A 14265-nucleotide genomic window follows, 5' to 3' on the forward strand; every position below is an offset into this window, starting at 1 on the left:
CCAGGGCCTCCTTGGCAGAGTTACACCCAGGTGGGGACAGCAAGCATCTGACCACAGCACCTGCTAGAAGCACAGTTCGTGGTAATGTGACTCTGCATGAATGGCCTGGGGCCTCATCAGCAAACTCAAATAAAACTTCCAATTTGGAAGTGCTTAAAGCTTTACTTGGGTTAAGACATCAAAGCAGGTGGTTGCCACACTTCCACATCTCTATTTTTGTCATCTCCCCTCAAAGAGAGAAGGAATCTTCTCATCTCAATTTGGGGGGATGTAAATGTTGAACAATCCCAATTTTATTTCAAAGTGGAAGTATGGATTTATTTTTCATTTAATTGTTTATTCAGTACTCCCTATAAAATACATCTCATCTTCTCTGTATGAAAAAGGATTTTAAGCTAAAACAACTCCAATTACAGTTTAGGATGCCTTGTTTATGTAAACATGCTTAATTAATGGAATGAAAAGGGCTTTTGTTGAAGACTTTACCCTACTCCAGTACAGAGCATCTCTGAAGAACCTTCGGATAAAATATAACCTTTGGTCAGCACTAAGTTCAAAGTGCCTAGAGCACTGCAGTCCCTGCAGGCAGCTCAGCAGATGGGGACGCTGATCACAGTGGTAGGACCTGAGTATACACTCTCATATCCAAAACATTGCTTGCTTATGGGAAAAAAAGTTCAAGGGGTCTTTAGTTGCTCATAACTGGACCCTGATTCTCAAAGGAGCTCTGGTACAACATAGGTGCCCGAAGAAGTGGATGAAAATTCAGGAGGACTCAGCAAAGCGCCTTATTGATAGAAACAAAAATTCACAAATGAGGTAAAGCTCTGCTCCAAATTTGACATTGGTGTCTTCTACTGCTCACCAAATGATTTCATCTTGTCTTGCTGTAGGCAAACACAGGAACTGGGGCTTTTCATGATCACAGCAAATCCTTCTCACAGTCCTATGTCTTGATTTTTTCTTCGGGTGGATTGGTTTCTCACTCTGTAGAGTAGCTCAGTTATGACTTCAAATGCTCTTTACAAACCCAAAGTGAACAATCTAAGGACTCACATGTTAAATGTGAGCTTTCTTTCAATCTTGGTTTGTCCTGACAGCCCACTTTTGCTATAGCCTAATCGCTTGGCTACGTTGTGGCTGACTTTTCCAACTCTTTCAAACATTTGTCTCAAACTTCAAACTGTGCTCTGGGCTCAGAGGGAAGCATTTTGGTTTTGGTTTTTTTTTTTTTTTTTTTTTTTTGTATTTTTTTCTTTTTTTCATTTTTCCATATTTCACAGCAACAATAGTTTCTGAGGATTGGACATACAGGAAAAGAAATGACAGGCTAAGACTAAGGCAGCAGTGGTTGGGAAAGGTCAGAAGTTCTGGTTCTGGTTCAGGTTCTCCCAGCAGCTCAAAAAAACCCACACACATTAGGAAGAGACCAGCTCTGAGGTCCAGTGCCATCCTTCTCTCTCACTCACTGACAACCCTCAACACAAGTTACACCACATTTTCAGCCATCATGGAAAACGATCCCTTTTTTTTTTCATTTCCCCCCTTTTTAATGTTCATTTTTATCTTTTATCTTTGAGTAATATTGAAGTTTAGCCAATACTTGCTGTGGTGTAGATATCCATGGTCAATAGTAACAAACACAATGAGGAAATGACAGGCTGTCCTTCCATTCCAAGAGCAGGTGACTGCCTAGAAGCACACCAGGATAGTGGTGTTCGGCTGCTGGGTATCATGGCTGCCAGGAGCGATATGCAGTGTAGTCTCGTGTTGGTGCATAGGATGGGTAGCCCTTGTTCTTCTGGTGAGGTGGATGCCTGGGGGTCATATTCATGTAGTCACTCTGACGGTACCTGTTCCTCTTGGATTTTTGCTGTGGGAGAAGGGGTGAGAGAAGCGTGAAACCATTTCTGCAATTAGTCTGTCCTACCTGTGGTGGACATCCTAGAAGGGGGAAAAAAAGTCAGGGAAGAGAGCAGAGAACTTTTGAGTGATAAGACGTGAGAAATGTTAATGATGCATTTGATTTTTTCTTCTTTGAGTTAACAAATCATCTCACCCAACCTTCAGACACATCAGCTGCTGGCAGTCCTGGTCCTGGGTTGGTTCAAGGAAGCACACATAAGAAAGCCTCCAGTTTGAAAACAGTTACAAAAGAACACACGTTCTCATAAAATAATCCATAGAATAAACCCAACCTGAATGTAAGTCTCCAGCTAATCTGCTGAGAGATGTAGTGTCAGTTCTCCAGGTGAAGGAAGGCTGCAGACCAAGGATACAAACTGATCTCTCTCATCACAAGTTCTCAGCTAGGGAATGACTCAGCAGAAGCAATACAGCCTTGAGCAGTGAAGATTGCCCTAATTTATTAGGAAGGAAAAGAAATTGGCTTAACTGGAACAGAACAAGTGCAGCAAAAATCAGCCTGGACTGTATATGTAGGTCGCTCTGAAAGTAATGCCTTCCGTTTATTTCCATGGAAATTACAACACATACAAATAGCACAACAGCACTATTTGATTGAGCAAATTCTCAGCTGCAAAACACTGTTTTTCAGCACAGTCACCACTGTTAGCACTAGTGGAGGTGACACACTGTTTCACAGCTACTACGATGGTGTTGTTGTTAGGAAATGTTGCCCACATAGTTCATCTTTTATTGGCCTGAACAAATGGAAGTCAGAAGGCATCAAAATTGAGCTATGCAAGTGGGTGTGTTAGGACAGTCCAGCTAAGATGGGAAATGTGCTCTGCAGTCTTCAAACTGGTAATGGGCCTGGCGTTACTGTGTTGCAAGAGAAAGGTTGTCTTCTTCTCTGTTCTCCTGACTCTGGAAGCTCCAGTCTACAGCTTAATCAGTGTCGTGATGTAGTGGTCAGAGTTGATGGTTTGTCTGGGTTCCAGGAAATCCAGAGGATCACCTCTGTCCCACCCCAAAAGACAGTGCACATCACTTTACCTGCAGAGAGCTGCATCTTGAATGCTTTATTCTTTGGAAAATTCACGTCTCCACTCAATGGACTACTATTTTGACTTCAGCTCATAGCAGTGTCATCATGTCTCATCACTGGTAGTGAAGTGACCCAGGAAGCTGCCACTTCAGCCTCATATTACTTCAATAGATCCTGACAAACTTGCACATGGTGTTATTAATGTTCCTGTGTGAGCATTTGTGGGACCCACCTGGTGCAAACTTTGCAGTATTCCTACATAGCCACCATTGTTTCCAAAGCACTGAAGCTGATATTCAGCTCTGTACACAGTTCCCTACTTGTAATCCACCAAATGTTGATGAACTGATCAAAGTGCTCTTCATTTTGTGGTGTGACAGCTGTGTATTGCTGTCCGGAATGTGGCTTGTCTTTCATGTCACTGTTTCCTCTGCTGAAACTCACCACCTCCCAGTGCTCCCATCCACTATTTAGTCTCCAGAAACGTTCAGCAGACGTCAATTAATGCCAATGGGTGCATTTTTTTCCCCATAGAGGAGTTCAGTGACACACCTTTGCTTCATATACACTTCCATGTCAGACACCATTTTGTCAGACTGCCCCTCTGCTGCCATCTGTCTCATGGCAACAAAATGAAATGGAATATTGGCGAGAAGGTCCAACCTCTATTGCCATACCACCAACATCTGCCTCTGATATTGTGGGCCAACATAATAAAATAGGAGGCATTACTTTTGGAGCAGTCCCTGTGTATCATGGCTTGCCTACCACTTATAGTAGAAAAGCATAATGTATATGCTGTTCTGGGCATTACTTCATGGGGCAAAAGAACCAGAGCTACTGTTAATCTTTTATCTGTCTCATTAACTGAGCCTTAAAAATCTCATTTCCAATGTTGAATCCCTGCCTCACAGTGCCCCTGTGAGACATGGGAAGCATCCCCTTCAGGAACAACAGTAGTAGAAGGCGGGTGAAATCATTTGCCTATAATCATAGAGGAAGTTTGTGGCTACAGCAGTGTATGAACCTGTGGTTCCTGCAGGCTGTGCATGAGGTTATTGTTCTTGCATAGATGAAGGCCTTCTTACAGGAACTAGGTAAAGTGCTTTCATTCTTTTTCCTTAATGCTGATTATACCTTTTCTTGCAATGTTTTAACAGAAACTTCTTACATACACGTACATACATACTATATGCAATATATAGTGCAATATGCATGTGATGCTGTGGAACTGGAGAAGGCTTGCATCAGAAGTCTAACCACTGTACATGCAGAGGGAGGCGGTTAATTTCTTTGAGACACTTAAAGTTTTTTGTTGTTAATGTTATATATATGCAAGGGGTTGAATGGAAGTTATGTGCTACTTAAGCTATGCAGTGCAGTTGGTGCATTTAATCATTAGATAGAAGAGTTTTCTCTGTCCGTGTTTAAATCCATAATAAAATTTTTAACTCATCTCTTAAAATCTAAGAGGTGATTTCTCATAAAAGAAATACATTTTGCTAGCATGAGTGAGTTCTGGATTGTTCCAGGATGAAATACATCTGCTTCTGGAGAGGAAAACAGTTTTCCTCCAGGGAAGACAGAACTGCAAGAAATAGCACAGCTTTAGTTGCTTTCAGGAACTCAAGTGAAACAGACTTGCCTTGGCTGTCAAGTATCATTTTTAGGACCTCATTTTAACATCTACAGTGTTTTCTAGGCAGCTTTGTTTACATTCAACAGCACTCCAAGTACATCCACACTCAGAGCACGTTATCGGGAGAATGGCACCAGCAGCAATAACAGCAGGTAAAATTGATGCAGCAAGCAGCACGCATCACAGTGCAGCCTTGTCAGTCTTGCTGGGAGCAAACATCTTAGTAGTGCAGTGCATAGCCATTGGGTACCAAGCTAAAATAACAGAGGGAAAATGGTTTCAGATTCTAAAGGATAGATCGGAAGCTATAGTATCTCATCCAGGCACAGCTACAGTAGCACAGCATGGTAACACCAGCAGCTGTTTGCTGTAATCCTCTCACAGCTCTCCTATCAGTTTCTATAGCAAGGCGCTAAGAGGAACCACTTCACCTACCTTTATATTTTCCTCTGACAATGTCCAATTTGATTGTTTACCATTAGAAATATGTATATATTGAACAAGTGTATTTTTGTGAAACAGTTAACAAAGTTCAAGCTTCAGCTAGTAGCGTGTTTTTCTGTGTACGTGCAGCATGTAGCCTGTCAGAGAGACTGCTCCCTTTATACAGACTGCCTCATAATGTTTTGAAGGACACTATTTCATGGTGGAGATACAAGGAGAGACAGAGTGCAAGGAACAGAATGCTCTGTGGTCACATTTCAAGTCTTTCCAGTGTGGAGCAGAAAGTGTGAAATCATTCCTGGGAGATAGTGACCCCAAGGCTTGTGCTGGAAGGTGGCATTCTGCTGCCTCTGCATTGCACTTTGTGCTTTCCCTACTCCAGCAGGGCTGTGTACTGAACCAAGCTGGACTGGATGCAGCCTGGGCCAGACAAATCTCCAGAGGAATTAGAAAGCAAAAAAAATAAAGAACTGCAAGACTCTCTCTGCTTTCTTAGGGTAAATATACTACCAAGGCACTGGTGCCCCTATTCTCTTGAAATCAAGCTGTCAGAAACAGTGTGTACGAGAGGGAATTGCTGCATGGGCACAAGACAACAGTGTGGATGGTTTGGGGCCAATTGAGGATTCCCTGAAGATTGTTTTACTGTGTGCAAGCTCCTCCCATCAGAATAGTCTCAAAGGGGTTTGGCAGGAGTGCTTGTCAAGAGATATTTCCCTGACAGGGAGAACTGGTTGGAACTGGAGATTGTGTCCCAGTTTTGCTGAGGTGTTGGACATTGCCTTAGGACTTTATTAAAGAGGCTGGCTGCTTATCTGGAGAGCATCTGGTCTTTCAGCTTTCTTGGGGCATAGCACAGGTGTGCATACGTAGCTGGACTGAAGAAGCACTGTGATCCTAATGTGAGGGATATCAGTGGATTTGTGGCAACTGTAGTAGGAATAGCATGAGAGATGAAGAGCACGTAGGGACAAAAAGCACATAAAGCAAAGCATAACAGTTTCTTACCCGGTAGATTATAAAGACTGCAGTTATAAGCATACTGTAGAAACCAAGAAGTCCCGTCACTGCCACCATGACCCAGTAAGAAGTTGCAGATTCAGGTTCTTGTGTTTGGATGGGTGTCTCTTTAAAACAAACAAGAAAACTTTAAGCAGTTCAAAGCTTGTTTACTCCTTATTCCAACACACCATCTGTATTGATCTTATCATACACCTGCTTAAGATGTCTTTCTTAAGAAATCACGAGCAGGAATTTCATTTTAAGAGGCAACCCAGCTATTTTTGTTGCCTCAATCCAAAACACAGGGAGCCTGTAGAGGGAGGGTACTGGTGTGCAGGTTCTCAGCTTACCTCTGACATGAATGACAGTCCCATTGCTCTTCTCATTATAGACATATGGAGGTGGATACATGGCCTCGATTTTGCAGAAGTAGATGTCAGTTTGGCTGGCACTCATATTCCAAAGATTGAAGATTACTTTGTCCTTATCATGAATCCCCCGACAGTTGAATTCCTTATTTGAATTACTGTTAATTTTGGTCATGTTCCATGAAATAAAGCAGACTTCGACTGCACTGTCTGTTCCTTTGTGCAGCGAGGCTCGAAATTCTTTCCCTGTTCCATTGTATGTGTAGTTGCAGACTAGAGTTGCTGTTCTGTTGGCTACAATGAGCAAAGGACGCTGAGCCACTAGAATCTTGTTTTCTGGAAGGGAGGGAAGAAAAACACTTGTTTGCGAGATATATTAAGAGACGTGAGAACCACACATCCTCCTGTACATCTTGTCTCCATGTCTCTTCTTCTCTGCTGGTGCTCCCTGCTAGGCAGGACGTAACACCATGCTGCAGAAGCAGTTTCTCACAGAAGCTCTGACTGCAGCTCTCCTCTCTCTATATATAAGTAATTTCATTGCTACCAGGGGAGACTGTGAGGTTGAGGGTGTTTTTCCACAGAGTCAGAACTATGAGAGAAAGTGGCCCATGTGATTAAGATTTAAAGTCAAGGGTCACAAGACTACTTTGTTTGTTAGTATGTATGCACGTGTAAGGCCACCTTAGTCTACCCCTTCCTTAGCATGCAGATTGCCAGGAAGCATTCTGGAGTGAGAATGCCATGAACTAAATGCTCAGTTAAGTAATCAGGTAAGAGAATTGCTTGCCTTTGCTTTTTAATTAAAGGACAGATTTGAAAAGTTTGCAGGTGGAATTTGCTGAATTTTTTAAAGTATTTGGCCCTTGGACAAGAAGCACTAAAAGCAAGAACTGGTATAATTTTAATTTTAAAAAAGTCATTTATCTAGCTAGCAGCTGTAGCAGATTCTTAATCACTCAAAGGACTTAGGCTGACTAATCTGACACCATATTATCACCTAGCACTTGAATGGCCTGTAAAAAAGCATGTCATGTGAAGATACAATTCAGTTTGGATTGACCAAACTGTTACATAAACAGAAAGTGTTTTCTGACATGTAGAACTCTGTGCTACTAACTGCCAAACAATAAACCGCTGCACAGACTGTACAGAAAGACAACTGCTTCCAGAAGATCTACCCTGTACAAATGAGGCTTTTCAAATGGTGACCTGTAAATAAGAGGAAGAGGGTTTTGGTTCTTAAGCTAGGAACTTGCCAGAAGCAAGGACAGTGCTTTTGTGTATGTATGTCATTGCATATGTCTCCATGCAAGTTCAGCTCGCAGGAGTTCTTAGCAGCCTTTGATGGATCACAGAGTATTACTGTGGTTGAGACAATGACAACTGTATGTCTCTCCAAAATCTTCTGTAAAACCTGCATTCGTTCTACTTAATCCATGTGACAATACTTTAAGAGGATAATAAGGAAAATAGATCAGGAAGGGGGTCAGATTCACAGTGCCTAGGAAACAAGTGTCTCAATATATATAGTATTTAGGACTACATGGCTGCATTTCACGTGCTCCTAGATGCACATGAAGAGGGACCACCCTGGCTTCTTGGGAGGACACTCTTTTGGAATGAAGGGCACACAAGTTTATTTCCATGCTCAGTTTCAGGTTAAGAACTTAAGCATGCCTCCCTTAAGGCTGTTGGGAGCCTGGGTTTCTAGAGGGCTGCAGGAACATTAGCTTGAAAGAGGCCACTTAAGTCATATGGTCTAGTCATATGCTCTGCTTTCAGAGACAGATACAAACCAAAAAGGCATATAAAACAAATGCATTCATACAGTTGACATGCTATTTACATAGATCCAGAAAATATCCACACCAGATACTACCAAGTATATCCACAGGTGTTGTGAAGCCATGTTTTCCATTTCGAAACTATTTCTTTTTGCATAGCTTTCATTATGAGAGCTGCGAGTGAAGATGGTGAACTTACATGGTGATCATAGCATTCACAGGGACATGGGAGATTTGGATGTAATCCTTGCTCTGAATCAAAACAGAAGCTGGACTTGAGTGTGGGTCTAACAAATTCAGAGTGAAAACCTTGGCTCCATCTGGTTATCCTACACTCTTTCCCTCATTCTTCTGAAATGTATTTGTGGTTGTTAGAAATTTTCCTAATGAACTGCCATTCCCCAGACACCTCTGATTCTCCCACCACTCTGAAGCTGAAAAATTCCCAGCAGCTCTACTCATCTGTAAGCTGGTAAAAGAGTCTGCAGACCTGTTGCTCCTCAGCTTCCCAAAGGCTACCAAAGTGAAGTACATGCCGGGTTTCCCTCATCAGCCTCTTGTTGGCCTATTGGGAAGTTGAGCCAGAAGCCCTCTGCTAAGGTATACCCCGGCACAACAATAATTGTAAGACTTGAAATGCACGAGACTGGAACAGGGAGTGAACACACAGAGATATGTGAGTTGGTCAGGACCAGTCGCAGGGTGTGGGCAGTAAAAACAAACCATGCCCAACAGGTTCTCCAAGAACCAGCCCAGCCCATGAAACTGCCGAAGTTGTTCATTTTCTCACCAAAAGTCGTGTTTACCAGCCTTTTCTTCTCATGAGAGCAGGAAGATATGAGACAGGGAATCTTTAGCAAAGAAGTTTGCGGCCCAACCTCCTCATGTCTCTCTGTTCAGAGTAGCTAACTTGAGGGTTGCAGCAGAGCTTATCGCAGCTCAGAAATCTCATGTTTGCAGGGAACCCAAACACTGTGAAACTTTTTGTTTAGGTGAAGAGTGAGCATTTCCATTCTTTCCAGTACAAAGACCCCAAGATCTTGGAATCCCAGAGCAGGCTGGCAGTAACAGCAGACAAGGCTGGTTCCTACTGAAGGTGCTGCCTATGTTGGACTTTCATCAAAGTGAAGACATTTCAGCAAAATATTTCAGTTTCATTGAATCAGCATTTTTCAACAAAAGCTCTCACAGAGGCCTATAAGGCATTCGAGTAAGGGGTGAGGTTTGCATTCGGCCTCTTTAGACATGCTATTTGATCATATTTTTTTCTTCTAGAAAATCAATATTTGGCCCAAGTGGGAAGGTACAAGTCTGCAGTGGAATTGTTCTTTGGTTAGAAAAGCAGAATTCAAAGCATCTCACTTGAGACAGAATTGTTCTGATTTTCACTCCCCAGTGCCCACCCCGACAACCCTGGTTACTGCAGGAGCTGCATACACCTTCAGAAGGGGGTTTTCTGTTTCCTAGTTTATATCCAGAACAGGTATCCTTGAAGAGATAGTTGCAGAAGTACTATGGCTCAGAAAAAAAATGCTTGTTTTTCACTGTAGGTACTTACAAATAAATACCTGTTTATCACTGCAAGTACTTGTAGAAAAACAGATGGACATTTACCATATAGCGTGATCAGATCACTATGTCCAGAGGAAAGATAACACTGAGAATAGTGTCACTGAGGGACCACCTACAGATGTTGTTTAAACTCTTCTGCAGAACCCGGAGACTTACTTTGAACTTTTGCAAGTCTGGATTCCAGGTGTATAGTAGCACATAGCTTCACATCATGAGTTCCACTATTTAATTACAGCTCTGGACTATGTATGTCCCTGCCATCATATTTTTCTTATTGGCAAACAAACTCTTTCGATGCATCCACCAAAAAAATAGTTTCCTTCACCTTATGCCTTGGCTTTCTGAGCCAGTCTGCTTGCCTCACCATGCCAGCTGATTGTTGATGACCCAGCCCCATACTGTTGGTGCTGAGATAGCTAAACAGTGGGAAAAACTTTATTTGTGGATCGTTAAATAAGGGCTGCTCCTAAGTGATTTGTTTAAGCCAAACTTAAACCAAATCTGCTTTTCAAAGTGGCTCTACCATGTAAAATCTGAATTGATTGAAGGTGTTTTGTTTTCTATTTATAGGAACTAATTAGCACTCTGAACAGGGCAGGGCTGAGGCAAGGCAAGCTCACCCCACAGGCATGTCAGGCCCTGCTGTTATCCTGCTTCTCCAAGCTTGCAGGTTTCTCAAACTGAAGAAAGTCAGTCTTGCCAAAATATATATTAGTTTTGCGGGGAAAACAAAGTAAGGCCAAACAACCCATACTTGATTTCTGATCTGAATAGGATTAGAGTATATTATTAGTAGGATCTGGACCATTCTGAGCAAACTTGAGCTGAAGCTGCCTTTGCCTTCACAAAGACAGTTTTTCTCATGTCTCTTTGGGTTTATGAAAATAGCGAAACTCTGAAACATCCAGTATGTGTTTCCAATAGTGTACATTTTCCCCTAAATAGGGTTATAACTGCTGTTTCCAGAGCTGTCTTCAGTCATGCTATATAGTAATAAATATCTATGTCTTGGCCTCAGGCAGCAAATAGCAGTTATGAAAATCATTGTCCAGTTTCAAAGGTTTGTAATGTCTAAAAATGTAAGAACATTTCAATCAGTGTGCACATGCTGCAAACCTTCTCAAGGTTGTTTATTTTATAAGCAACAGTGTGCAAGATCTCTGTTAAGCTTTTCTGTATGTTGTCATCATGCTCATCATATCTTATAATCACAAGTGGGGGGTTTTTTGCATGATGAAAGAGGTCCAATCCGTATATATTATCTGAAAAACACTAGCTCTCCAATCACAGACCCTTGATGCAAGCGAAGCTCCATTGAAGGTTTTTTCTTTCTTTCTTTCTTTCTTTCTTTTTTCTTTTTTTTTTTTTTTTTTTTTTTTTTGTCAAGAAAGTGAAATAAAGATGACAGAGTATGGAAACTAACTATTTTGAAGGTTTTTTTTTTTTTTTCCAGAACCTTCCATGAATCATTATCAGTTATTGGAAAAAAATATTCTGTTAAAAATATTTTGTACTCTCTTTCTTTTTCATGCCAGTTGGCTTCAGGCAACTATTTGCCAGAGCAAGGAATCAGGGATAAGTTGGGATTTCTCTAAGCACAGTAAAGAAACAGCCCACTTAAGTCCCTGCCAGGGGGGGTGGAGAGGAAAACCTGGAAGGAGCTTATTTAACCCACGAGTGGAAAGACACACAGCTATGTTATAAACAAAGCTGTTTGTTTCTTCAGCTGCTGGTTTGTTGTTCAGTTGCCTTTACTCTTTCCCAGGTGCAAGAGTCTTCCTCTGTTACTTCAGTTTTAGGTGACCCAGTGCTGTGTCTATCTGTAGAGCCAGAGGGATCTACCCTTCCTAATGTGACAGACTGGCTTTGTACTAACCTTTCTCCCATTCATGCAAATGCTGCACCAAGCAAAGTACTCTTGCTGAAATTAAACTCAGTTTGAGCACAGGGGTTTCTCTTGTCTGTTTGTGATATTTTTGAGCCAGAATTTGTTGATGTCATCCTAATCTCAGCTAACCTTGCATTCTGCATTCTGGTAACCTTAGTGGGTTTGACGGTGATTTTAGCACCCAGAGATTGATTTTAACACCAGCCAGGATGTTATGCAAGCACTGAAAGGATGAGGTCATTTGGGGTCCTCTGCAGTGGGAACATTCTTACATAGCTTTATTTCACAAAATAAACAGATAGCCAAGTATTTAGCAGCCTCTCTAGCAGAGTGTAACAACATAGTTATTTAGCTGACAGAAAATGGACGATGAGGGTGGAGAGGGACAGGTTTTGTAAACATCAATACTACTGAGAACAGGGAAGAAGCAATCCAATCTTGTAAGTCTCTTCCCAGTTTTACAGTTCCACAATTAAAACAACTTGCTAACAAAAGCACAACAGGATGGATTCAGTTGTCTTCACCAGAACAAAGTACATTTTGTGGTTTGAGGAAGTTCTGCAGGGCTTTGACTTGCCCTAACGTTGTCTGTGTAGCAAGGATCATTCATCTCAGGATCAAAACGAAGGGACATGGAAATAAGCGAAAGCCCTGAAAAGTAAGCTAACTCATGGTTCTCGTCAAGCAATTGAACAGCTTCAATGAAGCTGCTGGAGAAATTCAAGTTCTTAACCCAAAGCAAGTGTATGGATGTCTAGAGAATCATGACATAACCCTGGTGTCTGATAAACACACACTGTATTTTCTTGCAATTCAAAAGAGTTGTTTAAAAGATGTTCACTCCTCATGGAAATGGTTTTTAAACTGCTAACTTATCACTGCTACCCATCCCCTCCTGGAATTATTGTCTTCTCAGACAACCCAGTGGCCTGCTGTGGAAGTAATTACGATTTTGCAAGCAGAGAATTGTGAAAATGCGAAAAGGACAAGGAAGAAAGAGCCTATCATCTCTTAAAGAAATATAGATCAAGGCTTCATGCAAATCACAATGCCTTTCATGAGGACTAGAACTACAGAAAAGCAACATGCAATTTAGGAAAAAATATAATGAGTTTTATCTCTTGTATTAGGAAAAGCAACTCTTTAAAGATATTCTATAGGTGAAAGATTTGTACTGGAAAACAGATTTTTGTTCCTATCTGTAAATTCCTCATAAAATACAAGACACTGATATTTGAAGGAGACCAAATAACAACAGTTCACAAGTTAGTGATTTGACAAATTGTCAAGATTATGCTAGCAAAACCCATCACCCTTTGCCTTGTTTTGCATTTTGATGTACTCCTTGGAAAGACATGGTAGCTCTGAACGCACTAACACTGCATCAGCAAAAGACAGCAGCCAGACAACTGAAGATTCAGAAAGATTTACTATGACTCTGGATTTCTAAATCACAAATAGACATCTGTGTTGTCAAAAATATTTTCAGAAAGAAGCAAAGTATCTAGTTAATAAACTACTAAACAGCACAAAAATCAGATAGTCGGCAATTCCGATCCTCCCAACTTTGAGCTCAGTAAGCAGCTCTACTGTTGTTCCTTTCACTTGTTGATGCTATGGGAGTTCGGGTGGGCTCAGCTCTGCAGCCCATCACACTGAGCTGGCCCACGATGGGACATAGGGCTGACCACAGCAGGTTTGGAGGTAGCCCCAGAGGGCACAGGCACCAGCTTTGCTCAGATCCCCCCCAGCAGATGTTGCAAGCCACAAAGAACAGTCTGTGCAGGCTAGGGGAAGGTGAAATAAACTCCTTCTAAATAAGCAGTTTCCAAATGCATCTGAAGAGATGGCAGATTAAATAGATATCTCTTGAGTCTTGTCTAGGAGGGATACTCAGGGGAGAAAAAAATCAACCTCCTAGTTATACCGAGTTGATCTATAAGCAGTCTCAGTAGCATGCTTTGTCTCTTCTCTCATGTTCATATACAGCATAATTTCTGCAAAACTAATCCAGATCTATACAAGACTGTCTCCCCTCTCCTGTGATGCAAATATTGAAAAATCATGGAAACAATCACATTTTTTCTGTTACCTGTTACATCTGCAGCAGGGATGAGGCAGAGCACCACGAGGATCCCCAGCATGGTGACGATGGTGGGCCTGCGGCCTTGTGCCCACCGTCCAGGCACTGCCGAGCCCCCCAGGGCTTCGCGCCACAGGCGTCCCCACAGGGCAAGCTGCACCATCACCAGCTCACACAGCTTCTCTCCTCCTCCCTGCGTGGCACGTGATGTACAGCAGAGTGAAACCACCACAACGGCAACGTTCAAACAGGAAGCTCGGCTGTTTGATGGCTTCAACCTTGGGAAGGCTCCTCTGTGCCTCTGCAGCATTCAGTAATGCCTATGAGGCAGTAGAAGCCCACCCTCTGAAATGTGGGTGTGCCCACCTTCTCTCTCTGTTGCAAGATATGTACTTATGCTTGGGGCTTCACGGGGCTGCTCCCATCAGAGGGAGAAATGGACTTCCCTAGTGGTGAAATGCTCCTTTTACCAAGAGCACAGATAGGAATACACTGTTCCCATCACCATGGAAAGTACAAACAGCAGTTTCTG

The 14265-nt window shown here is 42.1% G+C and overlaps 1 protein-coding gene across 1 annotated transcript; it reads right to left on the reverse strand.

Annotated features, from left to right (window-relative positions):
* Window positions 1-1254: 1254 nt before the first annotated feature.
* CD28 (CD28 molecule) lies at window positions 1255-13915 on the reverse strand. The gene is made up of 4 exons (NM_205311.3): window positions 13743-13915; window positions 6386-6739; window positions 6042-6160; window positions 1255-1873 (listed from the first exon to the last, which is right to left on the reverse strand). Exons 1-4 carry the CDS (start codon window positions 13894-13896, stop codon window positions 1733-1735), a joined length of 768 nt encoding a protein of 255 aa, NP_990642.2. The 5' UTR covers window positions 13897-13915; the 3' UTR covers window positions 1255-1732.
* Between the last annotated feature and the right edge of the window lie 350 nt (window positions 13916-14265).

The sequence above is a fragment of the Gallus gallus genome, chromosome 7 (genome assembly GCF_016699485.2).
Source record: "Gallus gallus isolate bGalGal1 chromosome 7, bGalGal1.mat.broiler.GRCg7b, whole genome shotgun sequence".
NCBI classification, from domain to species: Eukaryota; Metazoa; Chordata; class Aves; order Galliformes; family Phasianidae; genus Gallus; species Gallus gallus.